Below are 22,688 nucleotides of genomic sequence, written 5' to 3'. Positions count from 1 at the left end.
CTGTCGCTGGGCACCACTGGAAAGAGTCTGGCCCCGGCCTCCTGACCCCCACCCTGCAGATATTTCGAGGCATTTCCAAGGTCCCCTCTCAGCCTTCTCTTCTCCAGGCTGAACAAGCCCAGTTCCCTCAGCCTCTCACAGAATCACAGAATCACAGAATGGTAGGGGTTGGAAGGGACCTCTGTGGGTCATCTAGTCCAACCCTCCTGCCGAAGCAGGGTCACCTACAGCAGGCTGTAGAGGACCTTGTCCAGGCGGGTCTTGAATATCCCATGAACACCCATTCTCTGAAAACCCACTCTCTTCCAGGTTAGGCTTGACCTCATCGGCTGCCCGCAGCCCCCGTGCCAGAGGCGCTAACGGCCCCAGCCAGCCCGACCAGCACGGCCCCGTCCGTTCCTGCAGCCCCTCTCTCCCACCCCGCAGAGTCCCAGCTGCCGGACCGCTCCTCGCGCAGGAGCTGTCATGCACCTTCCGCCCTGTCTGCTGTCCTCCTCCGGCTCCGCCGGCTCAGCGGAAGGGGACACGTCCACTGCGCCCGTTGCTGTGTAACGCATCCCACCCGCTACGGGAGGAGGCAGTCGGCCGTGCCGGGAGGTCCCACGAGGCTCCAGCGACTGACCCTGCCCAGGCCACCCGGCCGCTTCGCCCCAGGAGAGCCAGCCGTAAGGATAAGGTGCTCTCCCTGCAGCGTCTCGGGGTCGAGGTACCCCCAGTGTAAGCGCTCGCAGAGGTACGGACAAACCCACTCTTTACTCCAGCGCCCGGGACGGTAAAGCAGGAGCTCACAGACTACGTGACCAAAGCCACAGCGACTAAGGCGGAAGCGGCCTTGGCCTGCAGACAGCCATGGGATTCCTTCACAACCGCCTGGACAAGTTACTGCGATGGAGACCTTGGAGGAGCCAGTTCCCTCCGCGGCCGCCTCCAGAGCCGGGGTCTGTGGTGTCAGGGTCAGAAGACCCTGGTGTCCACCCGCCACCCCAGGCCGTGCCCACACCACAGACCCTTCGCTGATGAACTCCCACGCGAACAAGAACACCTCTTGTTCAGGGCATCGCACCCTGACCTCAAACTGCCCGCGCGGAGCATCGCTCCTGGCAGGACCCACTCATCCTGGGTCCGTCCCCGCCAGCTGAGCGGCGGAGCTGCCAGAGGGGCTTTGCGAAGCACGGCAGCACCTGGGCAAAGCAGAGAAGTGGGGTGAGGAGGCCACGCGTGTCCGTTGCCTGCACTTTGCGGAATGCTGGGGAAGCTTCCCAGCTTCTGCCAGGGAGCAGGAGCAGCGTCGCGGTCTCCTGCAGCACGCCCTCCAACGCCGCTTCCCACAGCACGCGGCTCTCCCCACAGCGAGTCAGCCCGGCACGGAGGAACGGCAGCCGCTGAGGAACGGCAGCCGCTGAGGAACGGCAGCCGCTGAGGAACGAAGACCGTCGGGACCCAGTTCCCCGCACACCCGACTGCTGGCACCCACCGGCCACTCTTCGGCTCTGGCTTCGGACGAGCTTCTGCAGGGAGTCTGGGGGCTTTCTTCAACGGTGCCTGAGAGCTGAAACTCCCCGAAGCCAGGAGGCCTTAGTGCCAGCTTCCCCACGTTGCTCGAGGGGTTAATAACGCAGCACTGCCACACACACTTCCAGCACTCCCTGCAGACCACGGGGAGAAGCTTGGCTCTGGTCGTCAAAAGAGGAAAGAGAAAAGCCTTCAGCTGCATCAGCCAGCAGCCGGCGTCGCCTCCTGCCCCAAGTGCCCCAAAGAGCAGGGTCCAGAAGATGTGGCAGCTCCTGCAGCACCTGAAGAATCACCACCACCAGACATGCAGCACTGACACCATTCCTACCCACCAGCGAGACAAGGCACTGAAGACCGTCAGGACCATCAGCTAATCCAGGAGGGCCTGAGGATCAGGAGCACAACCCACCTCCACGCGTCCATGCCACAACGGAGCCTGTCACATCTGTCACTGCAACCGGCCCTCAGTCCTTACTACATCCCCGCTGCCTGGCTCCCAGGGCACGCGAGGGGACGTGCACAACCCGTGCGTGGCACACCGACGTCTGGGTGACCCACGCCAGTCCGCAGGCCCACGACGCCTCGTCAGCCCTCGCGTCACCCGAAGCCCCTGCGTCCCGCAGCCGCCTGCACTCGCAGGGCCGGCTCCATCGCTTCGTTTCCAGATAATTCCCCCAGCACGACACCCACCGCACTCGCTTTCCTCCCCTACCAGCAGCTTTCGCAGAAGTGAGCGCGGCAGCTGCGTGCGGGTGGGCGCGGGTGACACCCACGGAGCTGTCAGAAAGGCACCTCAAGAGCAGTTTCCCAACCACCCAAAACAGCCACGGGCCAAGCACCTGACTGCCAAACAGCGCTGACACAACTCGCTGACGTCAGCTCTGTCCGTCCCAAGCCTCCGTCGCCCGCCACCACAACGCGGCGCACGGCCATCTCCCGCTCTTCGTCGGTACGAATCCTCCCAGCGCAACGCCACGTGCCCTGCGTACCCGTGCGGCTGCTGCACACCCGGACCAGGGTAAGGAAGCTCCAAGCCCACAGCTGCAGGAGGTCCACTGGGGTGTGGGGGTCCCCCCTCCACCGACACCGTCCCCACCGGGGCTGCCCACCGCGGCGCTTCACCGCCCCGACGGCCGCACCGAGCAGGGCTGACGCCGGCCGCGCGGTGTCGGAAGAGGCGGGAGATCCCGTCTGCTCCCACAGAACCGCACGGCAGCACACGGCACGGCAGCAGCGACCGGAGCCGACCCACGGCACGAACCACAGAATCACAGAATCACAGAATAGTAGGGGTTGGCAGGGCCCTCTGTGGGTCATCTAGTCCAACCCTCCTGCCGAAGCAGGGTCACCCACAGCAGGCCGCACAGGACCTTGTCCAGGCGGGTCTTGAATATCTCCAGAGAAGGAGACTCCACAACCTCCCTGGGCACCCTGTTCCAGGGCTCCGTCACCCTCAGAGGGAAGAAGTTCTTCCTCATGTTCAGACGGAACTTCCTCTGCTTCAGTTTGTGCCCATTGCCCCTTGTCCTGTCACTGGGCACCACTGAAAAGAGCTTGGCCCCATCCTCCTGACACCCACCCTGCAGATATTTGTAGGCATTTATAAGGTCCCCTCGCAGCCTTCTCTTCTTCAGGCTGAACAAGCCCAGTTCCCTCAGCCTCTCCTCGTAGGGGAGATGCTCCAGTCCCCTCACCATCCTTGTAGCCCTCCGCTGGACTCTCTCCAGTAGCTCTTCACCTTTCTTGAACTGGGGAGCCCAGAACTGGACACAGTACTCCAGATGAGGCCTCACCAGGGCAGTGTAGAGGGGAAGGAGAACCTCCCTTGTCCTGCTGCCCACACTCTTCTTGATGCACCCCAGGATCCCATTGGCTTTCTTGGCAGCCAGGGCACACTGCTGGCTCATGGTCACCCTGTCGTCCACCAGGACACCCAGGTCCCTCTCCGCAGAGCTGCTCTCCAGCAGGTCCACCCCAAGCCTGTACTGGTGCATGAGGTTGTTCCTCCCCAGGTGCAGGACCCTGCACTTGCCCTTGTTGAACCTCATCAGGTTCCTCTCTGTCCAACTTTCCAGCCTGTCCCGGTCACGCTGAATGGCAGCACAGCCTTCTGGTGTATCTACCACACCTCCCAGTTTGGTGTCATCAGCAAACTTGCTGAGGGTACACTCTAACTCTTCATCCAGGTCGTTGATGAAGAAGTTAAACAAGACTGGGCCCAGTACTGACCCCTGGGGGACACCACTTGTCACCAGCCTCCAACCAGACTCAGCGCCGCTGATGACAACCCTCTGAGTTCTGCCATTCAGCCAGTTCTCGATCCACTTCACCGACCACTCATCCAACCAAAACCCGGGCGGGCCGGTCAGCACCAGCACCTTCCTCGCAGCGCCAGAGCCTTGGTACCAGCGTGCTCGGCAGCGACTGCCTCCCGCGGGGAGCACCTTAACGAACTGTCATCTCCCTCATCACCAGGGCTCAGCGGGCACCAGGGAGCAGCGATTCACTCGATTCACCTCGCTGCGGGGCCAGCTGTGCCGTTCGGTGTTCACATGGACACACACCCAGCCACTGCTCTCCCTCTTCTCGCTGTTATTCAGTGATTCAAAGAGAGCAGACTGCCAGCGCAGGATGAGCGCCTTCCCCAGGCACACCCGACCTCAGCAGCAGAATCAGTGCGCTCACGGCACCGCTCGCACACCCAGAGCCCCAGCGCAGCCCACCGCCCTGCGGACCCGCTGCCGCTCGCTGCCGCGAAGCTGGGAGCAGGACGGGGCCGGCCGGGCAGAACCGACTCCTCACGCAGGCTGCTTCCTTCGTAGGATGAAGCGCAGCAGGTTCATCTGCCTCGTGCTTCAGAAGCACCAGTGCCAGACACATTTGGTCTCCGCACACAGCAACTAATAATTAACCAACTCATTATCCAAGCCACTGTGGAACTAACTCGGACACTGAAACCCCGGACACTAAATCCGGCCTTGAGAGCAGGTCAGAGGCTGCGCAAACACAGCAGTGCCCACACAAACCACGCTCCAAAGCGCCCGCCTGCCCGCACACGCCGCAGCAGGGCGGCAGGGCAGCAGGGCAGCAGGGCAGCAGGGCAGCAGGGCAGCAGGGCACAGCTCCCCCGGGCAGAGCCACCTTCACCAGGCCAGGCCTGGCAGACTCGACCCGGGCAGCGCTGGCAGAAACAGGGATTTCTCCAGGCCGAGGACCGACACGGGCAAGGCTAGCGTTCCCGTCGGAGAGCTGAGCTCAGGACACCCTGTTCAGGAGACGATCTTCGCAAGGACTGCCTCACCGGAGATTTGAGTACTTTGCAGCAGCGAAAGGAGAGCATCTTGCGTATCTCTGGGAAAGCAGGGCATGATTAGGAACTGGTACCCTGGCTCCTCAGCTACACCGCGCACGGCAGCGGCTGCTGCCATCACACTGCGTACGCTGGGGAGGCACAGAAGAGCCACACGTGTCAAGCCTCTCGGCACCTACCCCTTTCCAGCCCGCGCCCGAACACAGCCAGGCCAAAGACCCGTCCCAAACGCTCTCTGCGGGGACAGCTGGGCAGCGTCTGCCGAGAGGGACGACCCAGCGGAGCTAGCGACGTGGAGACCCACCGCTCCCCCAGCGCCAGTGCCCTCTGGGGACCCACCTCGCGGGTAGAAGCCTGCTCCGAATCTGTCTGACCCCAGCTCTGGCTGTTAACCCCACGGGCAAAGGCAGGTTACGATTACACAGGCACTGTTTTCTGAAGCTCCCCCTTCCTTTGCATGCCTGCAGCCTGCGGTCGGAACACCTCTGCACCCACCGCACGCGTCTCCTCCGACCTTGTCCTGAGAATGAGGCCTTCCAGATCGGTGTCCCAACAACTCCTTCCTTGACACCTTCCAGGCTTCTTAAGCTTTTCTGAAGGGTGGACACCAGGCTGGATTCTGCATCCGAGGCACGGTCTCTGAACCCATCGTGACATCTCTGCTTCTCACCAGCAGTCCCAGCTAAGCTGAGGCAGGTGCCAACAAGAGATGATACATATCATTATATCCACTCAATTCGCTACGCAAACTCCACCTTATTAACGTAAAATCGCCCCCCTCTTCCCCCACTGGTGCTCTCCCGCACGTGCCCGACGTGTTAGCCCTCTGCATGGCCAAACACCAACAGGAGAGTAAGGGGAGTCACCTTAAACCCTGCAGCACTTTAAACAGCTGGGTGTCTTTCTGGGAGAGGGGAACACGGTTGTGAGAAACGCTGCCCGAGCTGTCGCAGGTGCTGTACCCATCACACGATCCCTCCACGCACAGGGAACACTTCAATCCCAAATCAGCCCAGTTTTTCCAGGCCTGTGCCTGTCACAGGACCTCTTCAGAACTGTTGCTCTGAGCCACCGATCATGATTATTTGTCAGCAGTCCCAGCTGGCCGGACTCTCTGTTGACTTTGTTCTCTAGTTCCAAGGGCTCTTGCCCTCCCTTGGTGCATTTACAGAAACTCACACTCCCTGCCAGCCCTTCTCCTGCTACACAAAGACCAGCTCCTGAAGTCTTTTTCGGGTAACAAACCCTGCATTCCCCGGATCACCCTTCCCTGTGCTTGGTCTCGGCTGAACCCCTCCATCAGCAGGGAGCGAACGTCACCCACGCAGCCCAACGGTGGTCTCCGCAGGGCTGGGGGAGCAGCACCGAGACCATCCTCTGGACTCTCCAGTGGGCCGGGCGTTTTGGCCCTTGGGTATGCCTACACGGCAGAGCGCAGCGCTGGGTGGGTATCTCAGCTTGCTGTAAACAAAATACTCCAGGTACTGCACACAGGGTAGCAGCGTTGGCTTGGATCTCTGCCTGGACTCATACACCCGGCTTTTCCACAGAGCTGATAACCACAACTGCAGCTGCACCCCTCGGGAGGACGTGTCGGGACGGTATCAGCAGCTTTCCTAGGGCTAAGGTGGGCAGCACCAGCGCAGAGCATCAAAGTCCTCAAAATGTCGAGAGGGTGTTAGAAACACTATTGGCCTGCACGTCTGAAACGGGAACGGGGCAGAGATCTCCTGAGCTGCTGCGCCCAGCAGGTCCCCATTGGAGCCGTACGCAGGTTGTGCAGCCCCAGCCTATGGTGTCCTGGCTTAGAGACCCACGGCTCCCACCGGAGCAAGCCGGAGCCCACAGACCGACACACTGAGCAGAGAGACCACGGGGAGACAGGACAGAAGACAGGACAAGAACGGTGGCTGTGGTCTGCAGACTTCACCGCAGCGTCTTCACATCTCGTTGACCCCAGGAGGACAGAGCTCGACTGGGCAGAGAGGCCGGTACTGGGCACCAGGCAGATAACGGCAAAGGCAAAGACCAACCCGAGTGTGAGCTCCGCAGCTCCAGCAAGCGGGGCTCGCTCCGCCGCAACGAGCCCCGGTCCCAGAGCCACTCCAGAAAGGTCACCCCTGAGCCTGTGCCTCCAGTGCGAGCCGCGGTGGCAACCGCCAGCCACCCTGACGAGCAGCGGTCTCACATCGCTGCCTGCTCGCTGCTCGGGAGGGCTCCAAGCCCCTCCGGCGCTCCCCAGCAACGCCTCAGAGGGCTCTCCAGCCGCGGGACCCCGGAGAGCCCCGACCTGTCCCCGCGGAGCAGCCGGGCGAGGGCCGAGGACGCCAGCACGGGCGCCCGGCCTCAGCTGCTGCCCTGGGAACGCGGCCGCAGGCCGGCTGCCGCTGGCGCAGCTCCCGATGGAAGCCGCCGGCAAGCAGGGACAGGCCCCGGCCTCCCCGCCCCGGTGCGCCCACATTCCCCAGCCGTGAGCACAGCCTCCCCTCGCCTGGGAACCTCCCGACCCCCCTGCCAGCGGTACCCCTGCCAGCGGCACGGCCGCGGGGAGCGCACCACGGGGCCTCATCACCCCGCAGCGGCAGCCTCAGCCACCCACCCGGCGCCCACCGAGCCCCCAGGACGGCGCAGCGAGACCCCGGGACCGGGGGACAAGCCCCTCGAGCTGCCCTCCTGGAATGGGTCCTGGCGCAGAGCTCCTCAGGGCCGCTGCCGCCTGGAGCCGGCGGGTCTTTCGGGGAGCTCGCCAGCCCCAGCCCGTCCCTCTGGCACGGGAGCCAAGCCGGGGAACGGCCTCCACGACGCCGGACGGCGGAGCAGAGCGGTGGGAGCCCGGAGAGGCTGGCAGGCGTCCATCCGCGAGCGGCAGGCCCCGGCGCAGCCCCAGCCCGGCGCTCCATGCCTTAAAAAGCCTGCGGACGCCGTCCTGGCCTCCCAGCCCCTGCCCGGCGCCCGGGCTCAGCCCCGCGCTCGCTGCTGCAGCGCCGGGCCGGGCACGCTGCAGGGCCAGGGGACGGGACGGGGCACCAAGGCACAGGCAGCGCGGCCGGGCAGCCCTGGCACGGGAGAACAGCCCACGGCTGCGAGGCCAAACACCAGCGAGCCCAGCACCCGGCGGCTGCTTCAGCCGCCAGCCCCCGCCGCACGCGCGGTCCCGCGGGGGTCCGGTCCCCCTCCCCGCCTCGGGATGCCACCACCGCTCTCCGCAGTCCGCCCCAGCAGCACTGCCACGCTCCCACAACGCGGCCTCGGCTCGGCCGCAGGGAAGACCCTGCAGAGCATCGCCCGGACGGAGCCCGGCTCCGGGGAGCTGCCGGCAGCAGGGAGGTGCGGGCAGGTTTCGGCGCTCCCCAGCCCCTCATGCTGCTTCACACCCCGCTCTGGCAACCTCCCAAAGAGTCCAGCGCTCGGTCGGGAGCCCACAGCGGGACCCCTCTCCCCTCCCACAGAGTTCCAGTTCCCTCCGCTCCCCCAGTGCCGCCGCACGAGGCTCATCTCTCCCTGCCCTTGTCGGGACACCACGGGGGCAAGAAGGACGTGGGACACGCACCCGCTCCCAGGTGTCTGGGTGGCAAGAAGAGCCAGACCCCCGGCGCACCTCCCCCAGCTCGCCCCGCGTGGCTCCTCCAGCACCGCCAGCCACGGTGGGGCCCACGGCCACCGGGCAGGGAGCGCGGAACCGCCCCACGACTGCCCACACGACCTCGCTACAGCCGAGCTTTCCTGCGAGCGAGCCCCGCAGAGCACCGGGGCGCAGTCGGGTGCCCGCACCCAGCCCAGGACCTCGGCTGGGACGGGCCAGGGCCGCGCGGCCAAGCAGACCCCGCGGGCACAGGGGGGCTCTCGCCAGGCCAGCACCGCTCCTGCGCTCACTTACCCAGCGCCCGCAGCGGACCGCTGCCCAGGAGGACGGGCTCGGCGGCGCCGTGGGGGTCCCTGGGGCACGCGCCGCCGGTGCTGCCACGCTCTCGCCTTCGGAAGCGGCTCGTGAGGAGTCTCCAGAGTCCCCCCGCCTGCCCGGGGTCGGCGTGCAGCCTGCCCCCGGCCCTGGCCAGCTCCGGGTAGAGCAGGTCCCGCTTGCTGGGGCAGGTGTGCAGGGAGCTGGCGTCCCCCTCGCTCTTGGTGCGGAGGCGCGTGGGGCGCAGCAGCCCCCCCGACTCCGACCGCCGCAGCTCGTGTCCCCGGCGCAGGCGGAAGCTGAAGCTCTTGCGCAGCGAGCTGAAGCTCTTCCTGGGCCCGGGGCTGCTCCGGCCGCTGCCCCCGAAGAGGTTCCAGCGGCGGCTGCCCCACAGCGAGCCCCCCCGCAGAAAGCCGGGGCTCTCGGCGGGCTGCGGCTGCCGCGCCGCGGGCAGGAACGTCATGCTGCTGGGGCGCGGGCGCTGCGCCCCGTCCTCCCCGGCGAGCAGGGACGCCGAGCCCGCGCCCTCGCCGTCCGGGCCCGGCCGGCGCAGCCTGAGGAAGCCCAGGAGGCCGGCGCGGGCCCGGCCCGGGGGCGGCGGGGGCGGCGGCAGCAGGGCCCCGGCTGCCAGCCCGTTCCCCGCCGCGCAGAAGCTCTTGGGCCGCCGGCGCTGCTGCTGCGCGGCCCGCAGCGCGGCCTGGACGGCGGGGACGCCCTGCAGGTCCAGCGACTCGCAGACGCTGACGGCGCGGCGGGGGCTCGGCCGCGGGGGGCCCCGGCCCGCCCCGCTCCAGCGCCAGCGCTCCGCCATGCTCAGCGGCGGGGCTGCCCCATGGCCCCGGGCCGCCCCCCGCCGCTCTGGGCCGCGGCCGGCCCCGGGGAGGCGGCGCAGCCGGGTCCCCGCGCACCGCCCGCCCGCTCCCACGCCGCGCCGGCATGCCCGGGCCACGCTCCGGCGCGCCGCCCGCCGGGGGCCGGGCCCGCCCCGGAACGGGGCCGCGGCCGGGGGACGAGGCCGGCGCCGGAGCCGCCCCGCGCAGCCGCGCCCGCGCCCTCCCCCGGGGCCGCCGCCCGCCCCCGGGGCCCCGGGCGCCGCGGCCGCGGGCAGAGGCGGGGCGGGCCCGTCCCGGGGCGGGGGTCAGGCCGTGCCCCCGCGGCGCCGGGCGGCGGCCCCGGGGCAGGGCAGGGGCGGGGCCCGTCACCGCCCGCGGGGCCCGCCCGTGTCCCGCTCCCGCCACGGGGGGGCGCTCGCCGCCCGCCCGGCCCGGGCCAGGCGCGAGGCCGGCACTGCCCGCCAGGGGGCGCAGCGCCCCCGCACGCCGCTGTCACCGGGCGCCCTCGCGCGGCACCGGGAGGGACCCAGAGGCACAACTACAGCCAGGGACAGAGAGACAGAGAGAGACAGAGACAGAGAGAGACAGCCATCAGCCAGGGACACAGACACACAGCCAGGGACACAGCCAGGGACACAGCCAGGGACACAGCCAGACCCAGAGGCACAACTACAGCCAGGGACAGAGAGACACAGAGACACAGAGAGACAGACAGCCATCAGCCAGGGACACAGAGACACAGCCAGGGACACAGCCAGACCCAGAGGCACAACTACAGCCAGGGACAGAGAGACACAGAGAGACAGAGAGACAGCCATCAGCCAGGGACACAGCCAGGGACACAGCCAGGGACACAGCCAGGGACACAGCCAGACCCAGAGACACAACTACAGCCACCGCCACAGCCAGGGTCCGGCCAGGCCTTGGGGACACTGCCAGCACCGGGAGAGACCCACTGCCACTGCCACAGCCACAGCCAGACCCAGACCCACAGCCAGACCCACAGCCAGGGTCCAGCCCGGCCCTGGGGGCACCGGCAGACAGCCAGAGCCACAGCTACAGCCAAGGTCCTGCGCGCCCGACCCTGGGGGCACCGGGAGCAGAGAGACCCAGACCCACAGCCAGTGCCCGGCGTGCCCGGTGAGCCCACCAGCCCACCAGCCGCTGCCACGGGCTCCCTGCAGCACAGCCGGGGATGCTGCAGAGCAGCACCGTGCTCAGAGCCCTGGCAGAGCCTCAGCGCCGACACCAGAAGCCCCCCGACCCGCGGCTGACCGCGGAGAGCGGCGAGGGGCCCAGCGACATCTCCGTCTGTGCCAGAGCTTCGCTCCCGTCCTGCTCCAGAGCACAGCGCTTTTCCACGACCAGGTCGCTCAGCTCTGGCCCTCCTTCCAGGCTGCTCCCTCCAGCGTCCCCCGCTGCGGCACCTCCTCCTCCCGCCACCCACCCTGCTGCCTGCAGCGCACTCCCTGCCTCCAGCATCGCCCCAGCACCCTCCTCCTCCTCGCTTTTTCCTAACACATTTTCCTTCTCCCTGGCTTTCCTCCTTCTCATAACCTGCGCTCCCTCTGGGAAGGAAAAAAAAATATAGATATATGCTTCACACCCCCTTAAATTATTTTTACCTTTCTGAAAGCTCTGTTCAACCAGCCTAGGTCTTCTCCTGCCTCTCAAGGCCTCTCCAGGGAAGACCTCACTATCAGCACCCCCTTTTCCAGCAGTCTTTGACTCCACTGCCTCGACTCTCCCAAAATCCCACCACCTCCTCGGACTCTGCCCTCTCTTCGGTCCCTCGCCCTCCTCAGCAGCACGCCCTCGCCATTTTACGGAGCGACACCCGTCTCCTCCCCAGCCCTCTGCGGACGCCCAGCCCTGGTCACTGCCCGCAGCCCTAGGACACAGCTGAACCCCACAAGCCGTGAGGCACCACCAGGTTCGGCCCTTCCCCTCCCCACAGCACGGACAACACCTCAGCCAAGCCCCTTCCTCTCTCTTCTCCATCCTCTCCCAAGCCCACAGGTTCTGCCCCCCGTCCCCTTCCACCAGCACCCCTGTCAGCGGCGCAGACCGCCATCGCCACGCTGCACAAGCAGAGCTGTGGCCTGGCAGCCTCCTCCCTCCGCCGCGGGGCCTTCTCTTCCCTCGACTCCTCTGCAGCGTTGAGCCGGCACAGCCCGTCCCCCGGCCGCGCACCCGCAGCTACAGAATCACAGAATCACAGAATAGTAGGGGTTGGAAGGGACCTCTGTGGGTCATCTAGTCCAACCCCCCTGCCGAAGCAGGGTCACCTACAGCAGGCTGCACAGGACCTTGTCCAGGCGGGTCTTGAATATCTCCAGAGAAGGAGACTCTACAACCTCCCTGGGCAGCCTGGGCCAGGGCTCCGTCACCCTCAGAGGGAAGAAGTTCTTCCTCATGTTCAGACGGAACTTCCTGTGCCTCAGTTTGTGCCCATTGCCCCTTGTCCTGTCGCTGGGCACCACTGAAAAGAGCTTGGCCCTATCCTCCTGACACCCCCCCTGCAGATATTTGTAGGCATTTATAAGGTCCCCTCGCAGCCTTCTCTTCTCCAGGCTGAACAAGCCCAGCTCCCTCAACCTCTCCTCGTAGGGGAGATGCTCCAGTCCCCTCACCACCCTTGTAGCCCTCCGCTGGACTCTCTCCAGTAGCTCCTCATCTTTCTTGAACTGGGGAGCCCAGAACTGGACACAGTACTCCAGATGAGGCCTCACCAGGGCAGAGTAGAGGGGAAGGAGAACCTCCCTCGTCCTGCTGGCCACACTCTTCTTGATGCACCCCAGGATCCCATTGGCCTTCTTGGCAGCCAGGGCACGCTGCTGGCTCATGGTTAACCTGTCGTCCACCAGGACACCCAGGTCCCTCTCCGCAGAGCTGCTCTCCAGCAGGTCCACCCCAAGCCTGTACTGGTGCATGAGGTTGTTCCTCCCCAGGTGCAGGACCCTGCACTTGCCCTTGCTGAACTTCATCAGGTTCCTCTCTGCCCAGCTTTCCAGCCTATCCAGGTCACGCTGAATGGCTACACGGTGCTGAGCACGGGGAGCCGCTACGCGGAGCGAGGACCAGCCCAGAGCCGCCCCCCCCCACGCCACGTCAGCGCTCCGCGGGCAGCAGACGGGCGCGGGCAGCTCCCCTCGCTCCCCAGCCAACGGGCACCGGCGTTGGAAACCGAGCAGAAGGCGCCGACAACCCGCCGAAGCCGCAGCTCCGCCATCTGTGCCAAGGTCACAGGAACACGCGAGCTGCCAGCCTGGCTGCGACCCCCACCCCCATCATCTGGTGTCCCGTCTCCCAGGAGCAGCCGCGCCGCAGCGAGGAGCGCGGAATTCTGCAGAACGCAATTATCCGGGCACGTCCTCCAACGCGCGCCGAGCGCCAGGCGAGGCTGGCTGCCGAGACCGCGGCGTCTCCGTCACCCGAGACGTCGGAACCGGGCGTACGGACGGGTGCCGGAGTAACCCAGACACAGGTAACCAGCCGCTGGGCAGGGAACCAGGCCAGCAACCACGCAAGCTCCTTCGCAGCCGCGCTTCGCACCGCGCCGTGCTCCCACGGACTGGAAGCTGTTCCTGTAGCGAAGCGGGGCCGTCTATTTTCCTCCCTTCCCAAAAGCCTGGGTTTAACTTCTGCTGTAACAGTGCCAGATGGTGCACCTTCGAGATGAATCTCAGATTTTTAAAATATTCCGGCAAGTTCCGGGCTTTGAGCTATCACTGAATCACAGAAATATCTGCGGGAAGAGACGTCCCACACGCTCCCCACCGAGGTGGGACCAGACGCGGGTGGCTCGCCCCGACGGGCGTCTGTCGGACCCATCCCCAGCGACCTCCCCAAGCCCAGTGCAGTGTCCTCGCCGCTCCCGCTCCTCCTCCTCCCGCCAGCTCGTCCAAATCCCTCGCCTGCACGCGAAGCCGATGACTTCTGCCATCCCCTTACCGGCTCCGAAGAACAACAGCCTGCATTCTTCCCTACAGCCTTCAAGGTACCAAGACACAGAGAGCTCCCCTCAACGGACAACATCTCCTCCACCGCCCCACCGAGGGCTGTATTTTTAAAGCCATTAGCGTTTTTAACGCATTCCCCTCGATTCTCTACAGTCTGTCCACTTCTTGTTTGTAAATGCAGTGCCAGAACCTGCGCACGATGTTCAGCTGGGGCCTCCAGCAGCACTGAGAAGAAACACGCGTACAATGCCCGCATTGCGACATCCCAGGAAGATGCTGGGCCTTACTACAACAACAACAGAATGGTATTTTTACCTAATTAGCCTGTTAAGAAGCAAAGGTTTCCATATGCTACATACATGGATATGATCCCCTTGGCATTACTCCTACAGAAAGAACCAAAGACATCACAGAATCACAGAATAGTAGGGGTTGGAAGGGACCTCTGTGGGTCGTCTAGTCCAACCCTCCTGCCCAAGCAGGGTCACCCAGAGCAGGCTGCACAGCACCGCGTCCAGGTGGGGCTGGAATATCTCCAGAGAAGGAGATTCCACAGCCCCTCTGGGCAGCCTGGGCCAGGGCTCCGGCACCCTCAGAGGGAAGAAGTTCTTCCTCGGGTTCAGCTGGAGCTTCCTCTGCTTCAGTTTGTGCCCGTTGCCCCTTGTCCCGTCGCTGGGCACCACTGCAAAGAGTCTGGCCCCGTCCTCCTGACCCCCACCCTGCAGATATTTAGAGGCATTTCCAAGGTCCCCTCGCAGCCTTCTCTTCTCCAGGCTGAACAAGCCCAGCTCCCTCAGCCTCTCCTCGTAGGGGAGATGCTCCAGTCCCCTCGACTGAAATAGAACAAAACGGACCCCGGACACAGCGTGTGGTGGCAGGGGGCTGCAGGCAGGGCGCCTGCACCCAAGGGAGGGCTCAAAGCCCGGCAGATCTCGACAGCACGTGGGCTCTGGCCGCCTCTCCAGCCGCCGCGGCCGCACGGCACCGATGGAGGAGCCGTTCTGAGAACGGGACCAGAAGCCACTGCTGCCCAGAGACAGCCACACAGAAACACCCCACGCACCTTCAGGCATCTCTTCCCAGGCAGTTTACTCCACAGCTACACAGGGTTTGCGCAGCGCTGCGTGCGCATCTAACGCAAACGGCAGATGACAGTCCACTCGCCCGGTGGGAAAGCGGCGGCTGCTGGCGTCCCCCGTGCCACGCGGCCTCCGGAAGCAGACGAGCGCCCAGAGCCGGGGCGTGACAAGGACATCGTGCTGTTGCAATCCGAACCTGGGGCAGGTGCCTGGGGACAGCAGCAAGTTAGTCTCTTACCGGCACTTTTATGAGTCACACTCCTGTTACAAATATTACGGCAATGAACATCTGGCTTAAATTAACAAAAAGCCACGAGAGGCTGAACAACAGCTGCGCTGGAAGACACTCCGCAAGCCAGGGAACTTTCCACTGCTGGCCGGTCCCCACCGAAGCTCGGGGTGGAGCCCCGAAACGGAACAGCAGCCTGAGCCGTGACCGGCTGAGCGCTCCCCAGCCCTGACCGGCATCGGTCCTTCCGCCCAGCGTCTGCGGACGCAAAGGTTGTGCTGCAAGGGGACGCTCAGCCTGGAGGGTGGGACGGCTGCGCCCGCCATCCCACCGGGGCTCGAGGGTGCTGTCGCTGTGCAGGGGGCCTGAGCCCGGGAGACCCACCGCAGCAAGCCACGCGTCCAGCACGGACGAGGGACCGGCTCTGTGGGGCCTAAGAACGCCTCGGCAGCCGGGGACGGAGGGATGAGGCTCCCAGCAGACGGAGCCCCGAGTGCTCAGGGCCCCGGCAGCGGGCAGATGCCAGCAGCAGCGCAGGAGGACAGGACAGACGTCAGCCAGCGCCGGGACCCACGCGCCAGCGGGGCTGCAGCGTGCCCGAGGCCGGCAGCCCCGCACAAACCGAGCACCGAGGGCAGGGAGCAGGCTCAGCACCTGCCCAAGCAGCAGCGCCAGGAGACGAAGACGGGACCGCGTGCGGTGACACCGCCGCGCTTGGGCCCGGCTGCGGGATGCCCGGGACCCCCGGCACGCACTGCGCAGCCCGGCCCCGGCCAACGGCGCGAGGCGCAGAGCGGGAGGGCTCCGCGCAGTGCTGCGGGGTGGGACGGGACGGCAGCTGCGGGAGGACGCGCAGCGTGGCGCCGGGCTCGCAGACCAGCGCCAGCCGACGGGGCCGAGCACCGCAACGCTGGCCAGGCTCTGCCAAGCACGGAGCGGCCGTGGGGTGCCAGCCCCTGCACCCCCCGCAGCCCCTGCAGCCCCCGCAGCCCTGCACAGCCTCCGCAGTCCTGCACCCCCGCAGCCTCCGCAGCCCCTGCACCCCCTGCACCCCCGCAGCCTCCGCAGCCCTGCACCCCCGCAGCCCTTCACACCTGCAGCCCCCGCACCCCCTGCACCCCCACATCCCTGCAGCTCTGCAGCCCCCCAGCCCCGGCCGGCTGCCCGCGCTCAGAGCAGCCCAGCACTGCAGCCCCCCTAGCCCCTCACCCCATCCCGCACCCTCACACCCCTGCAGCCCCCCGGCCCCGCACCCCATCCCGCACCCTCACACCCCTGCAGCCCCCCGGCCCCGCACCCCATCCCGCACCCTCACACCCCTGCAGCCCCCCGGCCCCGCACCCCATCCCGCACCCTCACACCCCTGCAGCCACCCGGCCCCGCACCCCATCTCGCACCCTCACACCCCTGCAGCCCCCCGGCCCCGCACCCTCACACCCCTGCAGCCCCCCTAGCCCCGCACCCCATCCCGCACCCTCACACCCCTGCAGCCCCCCCAGCCCCGCACCCCTCACACCCGCAGCCCCGGCGCCGGGCCGTGCCCTGCCCCCCCCAGCCCCGCAGCCCGACGCTCCGAGCAGCCGGTCCCGCACAGCCGGTCCCGCACAGCCCGCGTGCGGGCCCGGGCAGCAAAGGGTTGACCAGAGCCGCTGCCCCCCCCCCCGGCCCCGCACCCCCCGCCCCAGGCCCGCCCGCGAACCGCGGCTGCTGCAGACCAGGAGACTGCCGCCCCCCCCCCCGCCCCGGGACCCCGCGCTGCGGCAGCCCCCGCCCTCCCACGGACCGGGAGGTCACGCCCACGTCACGCACAGCACCCCGCAGCACCGTGACGTCACGCCCACGTCACGCAGAGCACCCCGCAGCACCGTGACGTCACGCCCACGTCACGCAGAGCACCCCGCAGCGCCGTGACATCACGCCCACGTCACGCAGAGCACCCCGCAGCGCCGTGACATCACGCCCACGTCACGCAGAGCACCCTGCAGCGCTGTGACATCACGCCCACGTCACACAGAGCACCCCGCAGCGCCGTGACATCACGCCCACGTCACGCAGAGCACCCCGCAGCACCATGACATCACACCCACGTCACGCAGAGCACCCCGCAGCGCCGTGACATCACGCCCACGTCACGCACAGCACCCCGCAGCACCGTGACATCACGCCCACATCACGCAGAGCACCCCGCAGCGCCGTGACATCACGCCCACGTCACGCAGAGCACCCCGCAGCGCCGTGACGTCACGCCCACGTCATGCAGAGCACCCCGCAGCGCCGTGACGTCACGCCCACATCACGCAGAGCACCCCGCAGCGCCGTGACATCACGCCCACGTCACGCAGAGCACCCCGCAGCGCCGTGACATCACGCCCACGTCACGCAGAGCACCCTGCAGCGCCGTGACATCACGCCCACGTCACGCACAGCACCCCGCAGCACCGTGACATCACGCCCACGTCACACGGAGCACCCCGCAGCACCGTGACATCACACCCACGTCATGCAGAGCACCCCGCAGCGCCGTGACATCACGCCCACGTCACGCAGAGCACCCCGCAGTGCCGTGACATCATGCCCACATCACACAGAGCACCCCGCAGCACCGTGACATCACGCCCACGTCACGCAGAGCACCCCACAGCGCCATGACGTCACGCACACGTCACACAGAGCACCCCGCAGCGCCGTGACATCACGCCCACGTCACGCAGAGCACCCCGCAGCACCATGACATCACACCCACGTCACGCAGAGCACCCCGCAGCGCCGTGACATCACGCCCACGTCACGCACAGCACCCCGCAGCACCGTGACATCACGCCCACATCACGCAGAGCACCCCGCAGCGCCGTGACATCACGCCCACGTCACGCAGAGCACCCCGCAGCGCCGTGACGTCACGCCCACGTCATGCAGAGCACCCCGCAGCGCCGTGACATCACGCCCACGTCACGCACAGCACCCCGCAGAGCCGTGACATCACGCCCACGTCACGCACAGCACCCCGCAGCGCCGTGACGTCACGCCCACGTCACACGGAGCACCCCGCAGCACCGTGACATCACGCCCACGTCACGCAGAGCACCCCGCAGCGCCGTGACATCACGCCCATGTCACGCAGAGCACCCTGCAGCGCCGTGACATCACGCCCACGTCACGCACAGCACCCCGCAGCACCGTGACATCACGCCCACGTCACACGGAGCACCCCGCAGCACCGTGACATCACGCCCACGTCATGCAGAGCACCCCGCAGCACCCCACCCCGCAGCACCGTGACATCACGCCCACGTCACACAGAGCACCCTACAGCGCTGTGACATCACGCCCACGTCACACGGAGCACCCCGCAGCACCGTGACATCACGCCCACGTCACGCAGAGCACCCCGCAGCGCCGTGACATCACGCCCACGTCACGCAGAGCACCCCGCAGCGCCGTGACATCACGCCCACGTCACGCACAGCACCCCGCAGCACCGTGACATCACGCCCACGTCACACGGAGCACCCCGCAGCACCGTGACATCACGCCCACGTCACGCAGAGCACCCCGCAGCGCCGTGACATCACGCCCACGTCACGCAGAGCACCCCGCAGCGCCGTGACATCACGCCCACGTCACGCACAGCACCCCGCAGCACCGTGACATCACGCCCACGTCACACGGAGCACCCCGCAGCACCGTGACATCACGCCCACGTCACGCAGAGCACCCCGCAGCGCCGTGACATCACGCCCACGTCACGCAGAGCACCCCGCAGCACCGTGACATCACACCCACGTCACACAGAGCACCCCGCAGCGCCGTGACATCACGCCCATATCACGCAGAGCACCCCGCAGTGCCGTGACATCACGCCCACGTCACGCACAGCACCCCGCAGCGCCGTGACATCATGCCCACATCACACAGAGCACCCCGCAGCGCTGTGACATCACGCCCACGTCACGCAGAGCACCCCGCAGCGCCGTGACATCACGCCCACGTCACGCAGAGCACCCCGCAGCACCGTGACATCACGCCCACGTCACACGGAGCACCCCGCAGCGCCGTGACATCACGCCCACGTCACACTGAGCACCCCGCAGCACCGTGACATCACGCCCACGTCACGCACAGCACCCCGCAGCGCCGTGACATCACGCCCACGTCACGCACAGCACCCCGCAGCGCCGTGACATCACGCCCACGTCACACTGAGCACCCCGCAGCGCTGTGACATCACGTCCACGTCACGCACAGCACCCCGCAGCGCCGTGACATCACGCCCACGTCACGCAGAGCACCCCGCAGCGCCGTGACATCACGCCCACGTCACGCACAGCACCCCGCAGTGCCGTGACATCACGCCCACGTCACACAGAGCACCCCGCAGTGCCGTGACATCACGCCCACGTCACAGAGCACCCCGCAGCGCCGTGACATCACGCCCACGTCACGCAGAGCACCCCGCAGTGCCGTGACATCACGCCCACGTCACGCACAGCACCCCACAGCGCCATGACGTCACGCACACGTCACACAGAGCACCCCGCAGCGCCGTGACGTCACGCTCACGTCACACGGAGCACCCCGCAGCGCCGTGACGTCACGCTCACGTCACGCAGAGCGCCCCGCAGCGCCGTGACATCACGCCCACGTCACGCAGAGCACCCTGCAGCACCGTAACCCGACCAGTAACGACTCAAACCGACCAGGAACGACTCAAACCGTTTCAGATGCTGCCCCATTACTCTAAGAACGGGAAGAATAACCCTGCTTTCTGCCCAAACTCTAGCTTGTTAGTCCAGCCTTCTTCTGCCGGGGCACCTAGCCCAGCCTTTCGGGCCCTCCCCTCACTGCTCGACGGTGTCGGCCCTAAAGCCGCTCTCCTCCCAGCCAGCCACGCAGACACAGCAAAAACACCGCCAGCGAGCCCAAAGCAAGCACGCGCCCAGCCTGAGCCCAGCGACCCCGTGCAGCACCGCAGGGCAAGGGCTGCGAGACCCAGCTCGCCATCAGCAACCGGCCAGCACCCAGGCCCCTCACAGACAGCTTTCCCCTGGCCCTGACCCGGCTGACCCTCCCACGGCGTCCTGAAAACCGGCCCTGCGGTCACAGAGAGCAGAGGGAAGCTGCCCCACGTCTCGCAGGAGCCAGCAGCGTGCCCTGGGTGCCCAGAAGGCCGATGGGATCCTGGGGTGCATGAGGAGGAGGGTGGGCAGCAGGGCGAGGGAGGGTCTCCTCCCCCTCTGCTCTGCCCCAGTGAGGCCCCATCTGCAGTGCTGGGTCCAGTGCTGGGCTCCCCAGTTCAAGAAAGATGAGGAGCTACTGGAGAGAGCCCAGCGCAGGGCTACGAGGATGAGGAGGGGACTGGAGCATCTCTCCTAGGAGGAGAGGCTGAGGGAGCTGGGCTTGTTCAGCCTGGAGAAGAGAAGGCTGAGAGGGGACCTTAGAAATGCCTCTAAATATCTGCAGGGTGGGGGTCAGGAGGATGGGGCCAGACTCCTTCCAGTGGTGCCCAGTGACAGGACAAGGGGCAACGGGCACAAACTGGAGCAGAGGAAGCTCCAGCTGAACCCGAGGAAGAACTTCTTCCCTCTGAGGGTGACAGAGCCCTGGCCCAGGCTGCCCAGAGGGGCTGTGGAGTCTCCTTCTCTGGAGATATTCAAGCCCCACCTGGCCTCGGTGCTGTGCCCCCTGCTCTGGGTGACCCTGCTTGGGCAGGGGGCTGGGCTGGGGGACCACAGAGGGCCCTGCCAACCCCACCATTCTGTGATTCTGTGACCCCGGCAGTGCCCACCGAGAGGGGCAGGGGAGAGGTGGCTCAGCAGGGCCAGCCCCAGGAGGAACCCAACTCACCCACGCAGAGCAGCCCAGCAGCTGCTGGGACCCCCCACCCACCGACTGATGGGGCCGGCCAGTGAGGGTGGAGATGCCAGGGACTGAGGAGAGCGCTGGGACACAAGGAACATCGCTCATCGCTTGCCCGCCTGCTCACCAGCCGACCTGCAAACCCACCCTTGTCCTCGGGGCCGCGGTGCCACCCAAACGAAGCGTGTCCAGCAGTACAGGGGACGATCCCACCACCCGAAAGCAGACCGCCGGGAGGCGAGGAACGGGGTGCAGCCACCCTGACGGCCCCAGAGCCCCTTCCCACCCCAGCGCAGCACCACACCGAGCTGCTGAGCGCCGCGGGGCTGGCCGGAGCGGACCCCGCAGACCTGTCCCAGATGGCTGGTTTTATTCCGAGCTGGTGATCATCCTTAATCGCCCACGGGCTGCAGCGCAGCAGTAAGAGAGGAGCTCCGCATCCTCACGCTGACGGAGCGCTCGGAGCCGGACACCGTCGCCAGCAGACGCAGCAGGGGCTACCGCAGGCAGCCCTCCGGAGAGGGGAGAAGGGGCTTCCTCAGGCGGCCGAGCCCCAGGAGCCAGAAGCGGTGAAGAGCCACGCTCTGAAGAAACTCTCTCCTCACAGACCCAGAGGGGGTACCGAGGGGGTACCGAGGGGGCACCGAGGGGGCACCGAGGGCCCGCCAGCCCGCGGAGCGGAGCTCCCTTCGGGCACAGCTCAGGGACGTCGGAAGGTCACTCGGACGCAAGGCGAAGCACCCGAGGGCCAGCAGTGCCAGCCCTGCCGCTGCCCACACGACCTCACCCCAGGCCCGCGCGCACGCCTCTGCGTCCTGACGAAGGCAGCGCTTTGTGGGAATTACACCAGCACATAATTAAAGGCTGCATCAAAACTCCTATGCAAAAGAGCCCAAATTAGGATGTAAAGGCAAATGTAAATTTTCACAAGGTTCGCTTTCGGAGCCAAAGTAATGTTTGTTTGGTTTTAATGCAGTTTACTTGTAAGCCATTTCGTATGACTTTTTGTTTTATGTAAAAAAGATAAAGTTTTATCTACCGGTACCAACCCATTTCACACAATCTGGAGAGACTGAAGTACAACACCGTGGTACCGAGGCACAGCTGCAGCCGAGCTGCAGACTGGGACGCTGGTCACCAGACGGGGGCTGTGGCCCAGCAGAAACGGCCGTGTTGCCCAAGCCCCCAGGCCAGCGTGCTCTTGCTTCGTCCCCCCGCACGCCGACCGGCCCCGGCAGCCCCCCGGCGCGAGGGGCTGCACGCCTGCACTCCGCAGCCTGCATCGCCGCTCCGCAGCCGCACGCTGCTGCCCGAGGCCGGGCGCCCGGCGAGTGCTGCCGGGGCAGGACGCTGCGCGAGGGCAGACCCCAGGGCGAGGGCAGACCCCAGGGCGAGGGCAGACCCCAGGGCGAGGGCAGACCCACGGCGAGGGCAGACCCCGCGGCGAGGGCAGACCCCGCGGCGAGGGCAGACCCCACAAGCGGCCTCGCCACGCCGTCGGCCTCCATCGCTGCACGCCGTCAGCGCACCGGCACCCAGGCGAGCAGAGCTCTGTCAGACACAGGCACTTCAGGTTTCTCCCCACGGCCCCTGCACCAAGACCAAACCCCCAACCACAGAGCGGAGGGGAAAAAAGACCACAAACCCCCCACGCCACACAGAGCAAAAGGTGCCAGCCTCCCACTGCGCTCTCAGGTTCTCACAGTCCCCAGAGGCACCGGCAGCAGCCACCAACGCCGCAGCCTGCGGCCGGCTCATCCCCCCGACGGCGTGCGCCGCATCCCCCCGTATCCCACCCAGCAGACCCCCGGGAGGGAGCAGCCCCCGCAGCCCCCTGCCCCGTCCCACCACCACGCTGACCCTCGCTGCTCCCAGCGTCTCCGCGCCAACGCGACGTCTCAGTGGAGCCGGACGAGTCCCCACGGCCCGACCGCAGAGACGCGCGGCGGAAGTCTCCAACCACCCCGGCACCGAAGTGAACTTCCCATGCGGTCGGGGCAGGAGGTGAC

General features: G+C 66.6%; 1 protein-coding gene across 3 annotated transcripts in view; it reads right to left on the bottom strand.

Moving 5' to 3' along the window:
* Positions 1–22,688, bottom strand: part of AGAP3 (ArfGAP with GTPase domain, ankyrin repeat and PH domain 3) — a 152,320-nt gene that overhangs the window by 98,208 nt on the left and 31,424 nt on the right. Inside the window, exon 1 of one of the 3 annotated variants that reach the window (XM_075420008.1) lies at positions 8,700–9,531. The exons of the other annotated variants lie outside the window; for them this stretch is intronic. Coding sequence (XP_075276123.1) covers positions 8,700–9,531 — 832 coding nt within the window. Of the gene's footprint in view, positions 1–8,699; positions 9,532–22,688 lie in introns of those variants that run through there. 3 annotated transcript variants of the gene reach the window in all.

Source organism: Opisthocomus hoazin, chromosome 4, assembly GCF_030867145.1.
Source record: "Opisthocomus hoazin isolate bOpiHoa1 chromosome 4, bOpiHoa1.hap1, whole genome shotgun sequence".
Lineage (NCBI taxonomy): Eukaryota > Metazoa > Chordata > Aves > Opisthocomiformes > Opisthocomidae > Opisthocomus > Opisthocomus hoazin.
Note: the sequence above shows the minus strand (reverse complement) of the source record. Positions and strands in the feature narration are given on the sequence as shown.